The sequence below is a fragment of the Bombina bombina genome, chromosome 2 (genome assembly GCF_027579735.1).
Source record: "Bombina bombina isolate aBomBom1 chromosome 2, aBomBom1.pri, whole genome shotgun sequence".
NCBI lineage: Eukaryota > Metazoa > Chordata > Amphibia > Anura > Bombinatoridae > Bombina > Bombina bombina.
In genome coordinates this window covers 68,117,213-68,130,718 of record NC_069500.1, presented here as the reverse complement: position 1 = coordinate 68,130,718, position 13,506 = coordinate 68,117,213, and the positions used below count along the sequence as shown (strand labels likewise).

The following is a 13,506-nucleotide window of genomic DNA, read 5'->3' as shown; positions in this document are numbered from 1 at the left end:
TGTCAGGAGCGCTGCTATAAGACTGTCACACTTGAGAGGCTGTGTTCTGTTCCACAGCATGGATCCTGGAGGTAAAATTGTTTACATTTTTTCACATAAAACGTTATAACAGAGTCACAGTTTAGCTCCTTTATACCTTGATAGGATCCAGGGTTAATATCCTCTGAAGGGGATTTATTGAACAGTTGGGGTTAATTAATCAGTGTATTAATTATTTACATGCTGCATTGTGTGTTTTTTTTCCTGGGCTGATAGACTGTGTTTTTGGCTGGAACAAACAGGTTTCACTTTTAAGTTTCACTTTCATTTTTGAAAGTGTTGCACAGCTCCTAATACTTGCTGTACTTGTAATAACAGGGGAAGTACTGTCTTGCACTCCATGTGACCGGTTGTGGTCTATGTTCATTTCCTCCATTCCGACTGAGACTTGAACCTGAGGAGAGCATTTCCTCTGTTAACTGTCTGGGTCTAGGAGGTGGTGAGTGCCACAGCCATTGGGAGTATAAAGGTGCAGTTTTCTATATTAAAAAACATTTTTATTTGTGTCATTCTGTGGGTATAACCTGAGCTATAGAGGACTCTGACATGTTAGAAGGTACTCCTTCTGTAATAAATAATACCTGTTTATATTGTGAGGAACCTTTGTTTTTCCCGCCCACTCAGTTATGTTCCACATGCCTTAACACTGTTATAAAGTCTAAGAAGGGAGACAAGCCTGCTAAGGCTCTTTGTCCCTCTGAGCCGTCTACCTCTCAGTACTCTGCGTCTCGTGAGATTACTACCCTTGCTACATTATCAACTCCACATGCAGTTCCCCGTAGCACATCTAATCCTCCATCCAAAGGGGGCCTTCTTCCTGCAGACTTTGCCGCACAGTTACAAACGGTGATGTCTGCGGCCCTCAGTGCATTACCTCAGTCTAACAAACGCAAGAGAAAGGTTAAACATAGCTCTCCTGACCCGGAGTCATCTAAATATTTATCGTATTTAGCTATTAGTTATCCGATGATGAGTAAACCTCTGTAGCTTCAGAGGATGAACTTTCTGGGTCAGAGTCCTTAGCGTCTAAGCCTTCTGCTGCGGAGGAGCCGTCCTTTAGATTTAAAATTGAGCACTTGCGTTTTTTATTAAAGGTTCTGTCTACGTTACAGGTTCCAGAGGCTGTGCTGCCTGCAAGAACCTGATACCTAAATTAGACAGAGTTTACGAAGACAGGAAAGTTCCTTTGACTTTTCCTGTGCCAGTTAAGATGGCGAACATTATTAAAAACGAATGGGAAAGAAAAGAATTGGTTCTTCATTTTCCCCCTTGTCTACTTTTAAAAAGTTGTTCCCAGTCCCGGACTGTCAACTAGATTTGTGGGGCTCCATTCCTAAGTGGATGGTGTTAATTCTAAGCTTGCTAAACGTACTACTATACCTCTTGAGGATAGTTCTTTGTTCAGAGAGCCGATGGATTAGAAAATGGAAACCTTTCTGAGAAGAATGTTTCAACATACAGGCTTTTTGTTTCAACCGGCGGCTGCTGTAGCGGCTACCTATTGGTGCGACTCTTTGTCGGAACTTATTGAGGTGGAGTCTCCCCTCAAGGATATTCAAGACAAAATTAAAGCTCTGAGAATTGCTAATTGTTTTATCTGTGATGTGAACATACAAATTATTCGCCTAAATGCAATGGCCTCTGGCTTTGCGGTTCTAGCTCACCAGGCGTTCTGATTGAAGTCTTGGTCTGCGGATATGACTTTTAAGTCCAGACTCCTTTCTCTTCACTTCAAGGGAAAGATTTTATTTGGTCCAGGCCTGGACTCCATTATTTCTACGATTACCAGAGGCAAGGGTGCCTTCCTACCACAAGATAAGAAGAACAAGTCTAAGGGACGACAATCTTCTAATTTTCGTTCCTTACGTTCTATCAAATCACAACGACAACAATCCTCCTCCAAGCCCGAACAACACAAGAGTACTTGAAAGCCGTCTCAGTCCTGGAATAAATTTAAACAAAATAAGAAGCCTGCAGAAAACAAGTACAGGGTGTGTGGGTCCTGGAGGTGGTATCTCAGGGATACAAGATAGGCTTCAAATCTCATCCGCCAAGGGGCAGAGTCCTTCTCTCGAATCTGTCTACCAGACCTGAAAGGAGGGATGCCTTTCTAGGGTACGTTCGGGATCTATCCTCCTTAGGTGTTGTTGTCTCGGTGCCTATCGAAGAAAGAGGTTTGTGGTTCTATTCATGAAAGTTTACATTTCACCGGTTTTGTTAAAATACTTACCTTTCTCCAACATAGGTGTGTCCGGTCCACGGCGTCATCCTTACTTGTGGGATATTCTCTTCCCCAACAGGAAATGGCAAAGAGCCCAGCAAAGCTGGTCACATGATCCCTCCTAGGCTCCGCCTTCCCCAGTCATTCTCTTTGCCGTTGTACAGGCAACATCTCCACGGAGATGGCTTAGAGTTTTTTAGTGTTTAACTGTAGTTTTTATTATTCAATCAAGAGTTTGTTATTTTAAAATAGTGCTGGTATGTACTATTTACTCTGAAACAGAAAAGAGATGAAGATTTCTGTTTGTAAGAGGAAAATGATTTTAGCAACCGTTACTAAAATCGATGGCTGTTTCCACACAGGACTGTTGAGAGGAATTAACTTCGGGGGAACAGTGAGCAGACTTTTGCTGCTTGAGGTATGACACATTCTAACAAGACGATGTAATGCTGGAAGCTGTCATTTTCCCTATGGGATCCGGTAAGCCATTTTTATTACAGAAAGAAAAAAAGGGCTTCACAAGGGCTTTTTAAGACTGTAGACATTTTCTGGGCTAAATCGATTTATATATAAACATATTTTATACTCCATAGCCTTGAGGAATTATTTTAATCTTGGGAATTATGTAAAATAACCGGCAGGCACTGTATTGGACACCTTATTCTCTAGGGGCTTTCCCTAATCATAGGCAGAGTCTCATTTTCGCGCCTCTATTGCGCACTTGTTTTTGAGAAGCATGACATGCAGATGCATGTGTGAGGAGCTCTGATACATAGAAAAGACTTTCTGAAGGCGTCATTTGGTATCGTATTCCCCTTTGGGCTTGGTTGGGTCTCAGCAAAGCAGATACCAGGGACTGTAAAGGGGTTAAATATAAAAACGGCTCCGGTTCCGTTATTTTAAGGGTTAAAGCTTCCAAATTTGGTGTGCAATACTTTTAAGGCTTTAAGACACTGTGGTGAAATTTTGGTGAATTTTGAACAATTCCTTCATACTTTTTCGCAATTGCAGTAATAAAGTGTGTTCAGTTTAAAATTTAAAGTGACAGTAACGGTTTATTTTAAAACGTTTTTTTGTACTTTGTTATCAAGTTTTTGCCTGTTTAACATGTCTGAACTACCAGATAGACTGTGTTCTGAATGTGGGGAAGCCAAGGTTCCTTCTCATTTAAATAGATGTGATTTATGTGACACAAAATTTAGAGAAAATGATGCCCAAGATGATTCCTCAAGTGAGGGGAGTAAGCATGGTACTGCATCATCCCCTCCTTCGTCTACACCAGTCTTGCCCACACAGGAGGCCCCTAGTACATCTAGCGCGCCAATACTCCTTACTATGCAACAATTAACGGCTGTAATGGATAATTCTATCAAAAACATTTTAGCCAAAATGCCCACTTATCAGCGAAAGCGCGACTGCTCTGTTTTAGAAAATACTGAAGAGCATGAGGACGCTGATGATATTGGTTCTGAAGGGCCCCTACACCAGTCTGAGGGGGCCAGGGAGGTTTTGTCTGAGGGAGAAATTTCAGATTCAGGGAAAATTTCTCAACAAGCTGAACCTGATGTGATTGCATTTAAATTTAAATTGGAACATCTCCGCGCTCTGCTTAAGGAGGTGTTATCCACTCTGGATGATTGTGAGAATTTGGTCATTCCAGAGAAACTATGTAAAATGGACAAGTTCCTAGAGGTCCCGGGGCCCCCCGAAGCTTTTCCTATACCCAAGCGGGTGGCGGACATAGTAAATAAAGAATGGGAAAGGCCCGGTATACCTTTCGTCCCTCCCCCCATATTTAAAAAATTGTTTCCTATGGTCGACCCCAGAAAGGACTTATGGCAGACAGTCCCCAAGGTCGAGGGGGCGGTTTCTACTCTAAACAAATGCACCACTATACCCATAGAAGATAGTTGTGCTTTCAAAGATCCTATGGATAAAAAATTAGAAGGTTTGCTTAAAAAGATGTTTGTTCAGCAAGGTTACCTTCTACAACCAATTTCATGCATTGTTCCTGTCACTACAGCAGCGTGTTTCTGGTTCGATGAGCTAGAAAAGGCGCTCAATAATAATTCTTCTTCTTATGAGGAGATTATGGACAGAATTCATGCTCTCAAATTGGCTAATTCTTTCACCCTAGACGCCACTTTGCAATTGGCTAGGTTAGCGGCGAAAAATTCTGGTTTTGCTATTGTGGCGCGCAGAGCGCTTTGGTTAAAATCTTGGTCAGCGGATGCGTCTTCCAAGAACAAATTGCTTAACATTCCTTTCAAGGGGAAAACGCTGTTTGGCCCTGACTTGAAAGAGATTATCTCTGATATCACTGGGGGCAAGGGCCACGCCCTTCCTCAGGATAGGTCTTTCAAGGCCAAAAATAAACCTAATTTTCGTCCCTTTCGCAGAAACGGACCAGCCCCAAGTGCTACGTCCTCTAAGCAAGAGGGTAATACTTCTCAAGCCAAGCCAGCCTGGAGACCAATGCAAGGCTGGAACAAAGGAAAGCAGGCCAAGAAACCTGCCACTGCTACCAAGACAGCATGAGATGTTGGCCCCCGATCCGGGACCGGATCTGGTGGGGGGCAGACTCTCTCTCTTCGCTCAGGCTTGGGCAAGAGATGTTCTGGATCCTTGGGCACTAGAAATAGTCTCCCAAGGTTATCTTCTGGAATTCAAGGGGCTTCCCCCAAGGGGGAGGTTCCACAGGTCTCAATTGTCTTCAGACCACATAAAAAGACAGGCATTCTTACATTGTGTAGAAGACCTGTTAAAAATGGGAGTGATTCATCCTGTTCCTTTAGGAGAACAAGGGATGGGGTTCTACTCCAATCTGTTCGTAGTTCCCAAAAAAGAGGGAACATTCAGACCAATCTTAGATCTCAAGATCCTAAACAAGTTTCTCAAGGTTCCATCGTTCAAAATGGAAACCATTCGAACAATTCTTCCTTCCATCCAGGAAGGTCAATTCATGACCACGGTGGATTTAAAGGATGCGTATCTACATATTCCTATCCACAAGGAACATCATCGGTTCCTAAGGTTCGCATTCCTGGACAAGCATTACCAGTTTGTGGCACTTCCGTTCGGATTAGCCACTGCTCCAAGGATTTTCACAAAGGTACTAGGGTCCCTTCTAGCGGTGCTAAGACCAAGGGGCATTGCAGTAGTACCTTACTTGGACGACATTCTGATTCAAGCGTCGTCCCTTCCTCAAGCAAAGGCTCACACGGACATTGTCCTGGCCTTTCTCAGATCTCACGGGTGGAAAGTGAACGTAGAAAAAAAGTTCTCTATCTCCGTCAACAAGGGTTCCCTTCTTGGGAACAATAATAGACTCCTTAGAAATGAGGATTTTTCTGACAGAGGCCAGAAAATCAAAGCTTCTAAACTCTTGTCAAATACTTCATTCTGTTCCTCTTCCTTCCATAGCGCAGTGCATGGAAGTAATAGGTTTGATGGTAGCGGCAATGGACATAGTTCCTTTTGCGCGAATTCATCTAAGACCATTACAACTGTGCATGCTCAGTCAGTGGAATGGGGACTATACAGACTTGTCTCCAACGATACAAGTAGATCAGAGGACCAGAGATTCACTCCGTTGGTGGCTGTCCCTGGACAACCTGTCACAGGGGATGAGCTTCCGCAGACCAGAGTGGGTCATTGTCACGACCGACGCCAGTCTGGTGGGCTGAGGCGCGGTCTGGGGACCCCTGAAAGCTCAGGGTCTTTGGTCTCGGGAAGAATCTCTTCTCCCGATAAATATTCTGGAACTGAGAGCGATATTCAATGCTCTCAAGGCTTGGCCTCAGCTAGCAAAGGCCAAGTTCATACGGTTTCAATCAGACAACATGACGACTGTTGCGTACATCAACCATCAGGGGGGAACAAGGAGTTCCCTGGCGATGGAAGAAGTGACCAAAATCATTCAATGGGCGGAGACTCACTCCTGCCACTTGTCTGCAATCCACATCCCAGGAGTGGAAAATTGGGAAGCGGATTTTCTGAGTCGTCAGACATTTCATCCGGGGGAGTGGGAACTCCATCCGGAAATCTTTGCCCAAATTACTCAATTGTGGGGCATTCCAGACATGGATCTGATGGCCTCTCGTCAGAACTTCAAGGTTCCTTGCTACGGGTCCAGATCCAGGGATCCCAAGGCGACTCTAGTAGATGCACTAGTAGCACCTTGGACCTTCAAACTAGCTTATGTATTCCCGCCGTTTCCTCTCATCCCCAGGCTGGTAGCCAGGATCAATCAGGAGAGGGCATCGGTGATCTTGATAGCTCCTGCGTGGCCACGCAGGACTTGGTATGCAGACCTGGTGAATATGTCATCGGCTCCACCATGGAAGCTACCTTTGAGACGAGACCTTCTTGTTCAAGGTCCGTTCGAACATCCGAATCTGGTCTCACTCCAACTGACTGCTTGGAGATTGAACGCTTGATCTTATCAAAGCGAGGGTTCTCAGATTCTGTCATTGATACTCTTGTTCAGGCCAGAAAGCCTGTGACTAGAAAAATTTACCACAAAATATGGAAAAAATATATCTGTTGGTGTGAATCTAAAGGATTCCCTTGGGACAAGGTAAAAATTCCTAAGATTCTATCCTTTCTTCAAGAAGGTTTGGAGAAAGGATTATCTGCAAGTTCCTTGAAGGGACAGATTTCTGCCTTGTCTGTGTTACTTCACAAAAAGCTGGCAGCTGTGCCTGATGTTCAAGCCTTTGTTCAGGCTCTGGTTAGAATCAAGCCTGTTTACAAACCTTTGACTCCTCCTTGGAGTCTCAATTTAGTTCTTTCAGTTCTTCAGGGGGTTCCGTTTGAACCCTTACATTCCGTTGATATTAAGTTATTATCTTGGAAAGTTTTGTTTTTGGTTGCAATTTCTTCTGCTAGAAGAGTTTCAGAATTATCTGCTCTGCAGTGTTCTCCTCCTTATCTGGTGTTCCATGCAGATAAGGTGGTTTTACGTACTAAACCTGGTTTTCTTCCGAAAGTTGTTTCTAACAAAAACATTAACCAGGAGATAGTCGTGCCTTCTTTGTGTCCGAATCCAGTTTCAAAGAAGGAACGTTTGTTGCACAATTTGGATGTTGTTCGTGCTCTAAAATTCTATTTAGATGCTACAAAGGATTTTAGACAAACATCTTCCTTGTTTGTTGTTTATTCTGGTAAAAGGAGAGGTCAAAAAGCAACTTCTACCTCTCTCTCTTTTTGGATTAAAAGCATCATCAGATTGGCTTATGAGACTGCCGGACGGCAGCCTCCTGAAAGAATCACAGCTCATTCCACTAGGGCTGTGGCTTCCACATGGGCCTTCAAGAACGAGGCTTCTGTTGATCAGATATGTAAGGCAGCGACTTGGTCTTCACTGCACACTTTTACTAAATTTTACAAGTTTGATACTTTTGCTTCTTCTGAGGCTATTTTTGGGAGAAAGGTTTTGCAAGCCGTGGTGCCTTCCATCTAGGTGACCTGATTTGCTCCCTCCCTTCATCCGTGTCCTAAAGCTTTGGTATTGGTTCCCACAAGTAAGGATGACGCCGTGGACCGGACACACCTATGTTGGAGAAAACAGAATTTATGTTTACCTGATAAATTGCTTTCTCCAACGGTGTGTCCGGTCCACGGCCCGCCCTGGTTTTTTAATCAGGTCTGATAATTTATTTTCTTTAACTACAGTCACCACGGTATCATATGGTTTCTCCTATGCAAATATTCCTCCTTTACGTCGGTCGAATGACTGGGGAAGGCGGAGCCTAGGAGGGATCATGTGACCAGCTTTGCTGGGCTCTTTGCCATTTCCTGTTGGGGAAGAGAATATCCCACAAGTAAGGATGACGCCGTGGACCGGACACACCGTTGGAGAAAGCAATTTATCAGGTAAACATAAATTATGTTTTTCTTCTTACAGCCGGGGAAGTGATTTCCCCCTGCTGACGCTCATCTCTTACTTCAGCAATGACGAATACAGCATCCTCCAATCACGGCTTACCCCCAGGGGAATCATTGCCTGAGGCAACGCCTTGATTGGAGGAAGACGGATTTGTCATTGCTGATGTATTAAGTGACGAGCGGCAGGAGGGGGAATTGCTTCTCCGCATTTCAGAAGTAAAGGTAAGTATTTTAACAAAACGGGTGAAATGTTAACTTTCATGAATGAAAGTGCCCCTGTTCTTAATAGTATTTTTTTTTTTTTTTAAATATTTTATTTATTTCCAGCACTGGTCACAATAACAAACATTTTAAACAGTTGGATCATTACAATGTTCAATACAGATTTGTCACTACAACCGTCCTGGCTTTTTCTATATATTTCAATGTTTTACTTCCTCCCACCTCCTTCCACTTTCTCCATCCCTGCAAATACCATTAGTTACCATTCTAAGCCTATGTGCGCTTTACCTCACATGTTATTTGTCACATTATCACAGTTCTCTGCTACCCATCAATTATGGAGCAAAAGGCCCTATGCCACATTGCGATTTTCTGCAAGCTTCTCAAAAGTCTTAGTGATGTGGCAATAGGTCATCTTTTTTAAATCAATGTCTCTGCCATAGAGGTAAGTCCTTTTTCTAGGTTGTTGGTATCAAAGTTTAACATTTGCATTTTCATCATATCACTATCCCACCATTTCCAAAGTTCTATTCTTCTCCTACGCTCCCCGAGGCGCCCCCCCAGGATCCAGATTCTCCATCTTATCTAAGTCATTTTGTTAGATACGAGCATATTAGTTAAAGATATTCCACCTTCCCCTAAGTTGGGCTTCAAGGACAAACTCTGAGTCTTTAAATGGGTATATTATTTGTCTCTGGTGTGGAAGGTCTAAGCTGCAAATCAGGGGTTCCCATTTATTTATAAAATGTTTGGTCCGTAGCGTCACGTCTCCTTGTGTGTCTATCTGCTCATATGTCATTTGTCTTTGTACTGTTATTTTGAGCTGTGTTAGGTTTGGTGAATTGGGTGTCATCCATTGTTTGAGAATAAGTTTTCTAGCCAGCAGTATTACATTATGGATGAATTTGACGTGCTTCTGTGTACCTGCTTGTGAATGCAGTAGGATCAACATAGTCGTTGTCAATTCAAATTTTTCCCCTGTAAGTTTCTCCACCCATCTCTGCGTCATTCCCCAGAATTTCTTGAGTCGTGGGCACTGCCATATCATGTGTGTAATGTTAGGGTTAGGGTGCGAACATTTTGGGCATAGCCCTGAGGTTTCAGGACTCCACTTGTGGAGCAGTCTAGGCGTTATGTATGTATTGTGTAATAATTTCGTATCTGATTCCCTGATCTCATTAGACAAAGAGGCTTTCCTCACTTTCATGACACTTTGTTCAATAATTTGATCCGGGGTCGGTTGTCCATTTAGTGCGTCCCACTTGTTTTGAAGGTGATCCCTTGTGGTTTTGTTGGGTGTATTTTGAAGAGCCTTGTAGGTGTGTGAGATTGAGGTCATCCCCCCTCTGTGCAACGTCAGCAGTCTGTAAGTTTCACAATTAGTGTCTGGTAGGTTTCCCGCTCTCAAGAGACTCTGTATGTAGTGTCTACTCTGTAAGTAAGCAAAATGATGTTTGTTGGGTAAGTTAAAGGCTGTTTGTATCTCTACAAATGGTCTAACTGTTCTCTGATCTGCTGATAACACCTGTCTTATGGTGGTCAGTCCCCATTCCCCCCATTGCTTAAAAGGCTTGGTGGTAAAACCGGCCTGGAAATCTGGGTTACCCCTTAGTGGGAGATATGCAGTGTATCTGTTTGAGATTCCCAGAGCCTTGCAAATCTTCCTCCACGCTAGCAGAGGGTGTAGGAAGAGGGTTGTATTTCCCACTGCCCCTTCAATTTGTGCACGAGTCATGTGTGGGAGCATTTTCAGGGACCACGGGGTGATGAGTTCCCCCTCTAGTTTTGGATTTGTAAAGGTGTTTCTGTCTAAAAGCCAGTCCATTGCGTATTTAGCTAGGGCAGCCCAGTTGTAGTGTTCAATGTTTGGGAGTTTTAATAGTATTTTTAAAAAACGGGCACTCATTCTTGAAAGTTGACATTCACCTTGAGGCTCTGATTAGCATCAGACCTGTTTGTAGATCTGGGGCTCCTCCTTGGAGCCTAAATCTTGTTCTTCTGGCTTTGCAACAGGTTTCCGTTTGAGCCTCTGCATTCCGTTGACATTAAATTGTTATCTTGGAAGGTTCTCTTTTTATTGGCTATTGCCTCTGCGCACAGAGTTTCTGAGATCCCTGCTTTGCAATGTGAGCCCCCTTATCTGATTTTTCATGGAGATAAGGCAGTTTTACGTACTAAATTTAGGTTTTCTTCCTAAGGTTGTGTCAGATCGCAACATCAATCAGGAGATTGTGGTTACTTCCTTGTGTCGTAATCCTTCTTCATCGAAAGGAACGCTTACTTCACAATTTGGATGTGGTTCGCGCCTTGAAGTTCTCTCTTCAGGCTACTAAGGAGTTTAGACAATCTTCCTCCTTTTGTTGTCTGTTCGGGGAAGCGTAAGGGGCAGAAGGCTACTTTGACTTCCCTATCTTTTTGGTTAAGGAGTGTCATCTGCTTAGCTTACGAGACAGTGGGACAATCATCCTCCTGAGAGGATAACGGCTCATTCCACTAGAGCAGTAGCTTCCTCTTGGGCCTTTAAGAACGAGGCCTCTATAGGATCAGATTTGTAAGGCGGCTACCTGGTCTTCCTTATATACTTTTTCAAAATTTTACAAGTTTGATGTTTTTGCTTTGGCTGAAACAGCTTTCGGGAGAAAAGATTGGCAGGCTATGGTGCCCTCAGAATAGGGTCTGCGTCTTCCTTTTTGTTCTCTCCCGTTATTCATTCAGTGTCCTCTGGAGCTTGGGTATAGTTTTTCAATCAGTAATGAATGAAGCTGTGGACTCTCCCTATCTAAGGAAGGAAAACATAATTTATGCTTACCAGATAAATTCCTTTCCATCCGGATAGCGAGAGTCCACGGCCCGCGCCCATTTTTTCTTGTCTATGGGCGGTCCCCTATTATTTATTTTATTCTTCTGGCACCATTTATACCCTATGTTTCTCCTACTTTTCCTTGTTCCCTCGGCAGAATGACTGGGGTAATGAGGAAGTGGGAGGGATATTTAAGCCTTTGGCTGGGGTGTCTCTGCCTCCTCCGGATGGCCAGGTGTTGTATTTCCCAACAGTAAGGAATGAAGCCATGTACTCTCCCTAGATTTCAGCTCGGAGGAAAAAGATAACTGCTCTTTCTCAGAATAATCTGACATACTAAAAGAGTTTTAGAAAAAAAGTTCCATTCACCCAGATGAAAGTTCACATGTCATTCTAGTTGTTCCTTGTAATAACGGTGCCTTTATGTGCTGGAGAGCTGGCGCGCACATGGAAGCCGGTCTGTACAGTAGGGAGTCTGGAGCTGTATACGGATACTTAACATAATTATGTTTCACTGCATGCTCATTCTCAGAGAGATGAATAGAAACATTTAACCTCTTAGTTACCAGAGGTGGGATGGAAAGCGCCGCACCATGAGGTGTTGCTGTCCTGTCTGGCAGCCAATGGGTTCAAGTAACCGTTTTACTGATTAAGAGCATCTAAAGGTTTGAGACACAAGAACCTCTTTCACTGTTAAAAATACCATGATCAGATTTCTCAAAGCAAAATTTCCCTTTTTTTCTGTCTCTTTCTCTCCCCCCTTTCTTTCCCCTTGTCTTGCAGTTATTCCTGCCGCCACTTGCGGAGATATTTATATATCCTGGACAAACTCTATTTCCCTCACTCCCACTGCTCTACGCTGCAGCATTGCTTATCGGCTTTCAGTGACAATGGAGAGGAGTTTCTGTCTCTAACTTGCTCACACATACTCAGATCCTATGTCTCCAGGTTATTAACCTTGCCATTGCATGCTGCATGATCTGGTGTATGGGTGGCTTTGTAAACGCATGTTGTTGTTAGTCTGTGGTCTCACTCACAGTGATTACAACTATTTAAATGGACATAAGAGACAACATTTTTCTTTCATGATTCAGAAAGAGAATCCCATTTTAAGCAGTTTTCCAATTAGCTTCCATTATCTAATTTGCTTCATTCTCGTTATCCCTTGTTATCCCTTCTTGAAAAGCATTTTATTGCCTCACCCAAAGTGGTCAGCTAGTTTCCAGAAATGTCTTGCTGCTCTTTTAGTAAAGGATACCAGGAGAGTGAAGTCTATTTTAAATTTGTTTATAATTGTATGCTCTATCCGAATCCTGAAAGAAAATCTTTGGCTTTCATGTCCCTTAAAGCCATATTCCATAAAGGGACAGATCAATATTGCCTTTGTAAGAAGCTTTTTCTTTAATAATTAAAAAAGTTAGGTACTTAACACCTGGGATGTTTTACTGTCCTGTCTAAAAATGATGCAGATCTAGAGTAAAAGGGATGCATGCATGTCTGTGTTCCTGTTTCCACTACCTTCCAGCATTCAATGCTTAAACTTTATTAGTCACCGGTGTATGGTTGCTCAGAGCCCACTCCCACTTGTCGGTAACTGCATGTCTACATATACACAAATCCAAGGTCATTTTTGTGGTTTAATTCACTGTTATACTTCACACTTATTTCTTAGTTCTGATTTGGGCCTTGCTGTATATGGAGTCGTCATTTGGTATTTCTGTGTCTTCATATAATCATTGTGGTCCCGTGGTGCAGATCTTGTCTTTGTTGTAGATCTCTATCTGTATTTCTTTTTTAACAGGGATAGATCATTTCGGTTTTGTTAACCATTTATACTATTCAAGCAGTTTCTATGACTGAGCAGAAATATTTATTTTTTAAAAATGATAACAACTAATTGTCCCTCCGTTGTTATAAAAATATTTAAAGGGACATAAAGAGCAAAAACAAAATGATCTCCTCGTTTGGAGCATTGTATTATTGCATTATTGTTTGTATATAACCATGTATTTATTCCCAGCAAATGTGTTAAACACATAATTAAAGTCTGCTCCAGAGCAGATAGGCACCAGTTGGACCCAGCTGAACACATCTGGTGAGCCAATGGCAAGGCATATGTGTGTAGCATCCAATCACCAGCTAGTTCCCAGTAGTGTATTGCTGCTCCTGGACCTTCCTAGGTATGCTCTTCAATAAAGGATATTAAGAGAATGGAGCAAATTTTATAATAGAAAAAAACTGAAAAGTCTCTTAAGATAGTACAGTGCATTCTATGTGAACCACAAAAGATTAAAGGGACAGTAAAGGTTCAGAATAATCACACAGTGCAGAATTA

General features: G+C 42.8%; 1 protein-coding gene across 2 annotated transcripts in view; it reads left to right on the top strand.

Annotated features, from left to right (window-relative positions):
- The window catches only part of DYM (dymeclin), a 1,389,654-nt gene that overhangs the window by 880,966 nt on the left and 495,182 nt on the right, over nt 1-13,506 (top strand). Inside the window, exon 14 of one of the 2 annotated variants that reach the window (XM_053701099.1) lies at nt 11,955-12,119. The exons of the other annotated variant lie outside the window; for it this stretch is intronic. Within the exon in view, the coding sequence (XP_053557074.1) occupies nt 11,955-12,119 (165 nt within the window). The remainder of the gene's footprint in view (nt 1-11,954; nt 12,120-13,506) is intronic. 2 annotated transcript variants of the gene reach the window in all.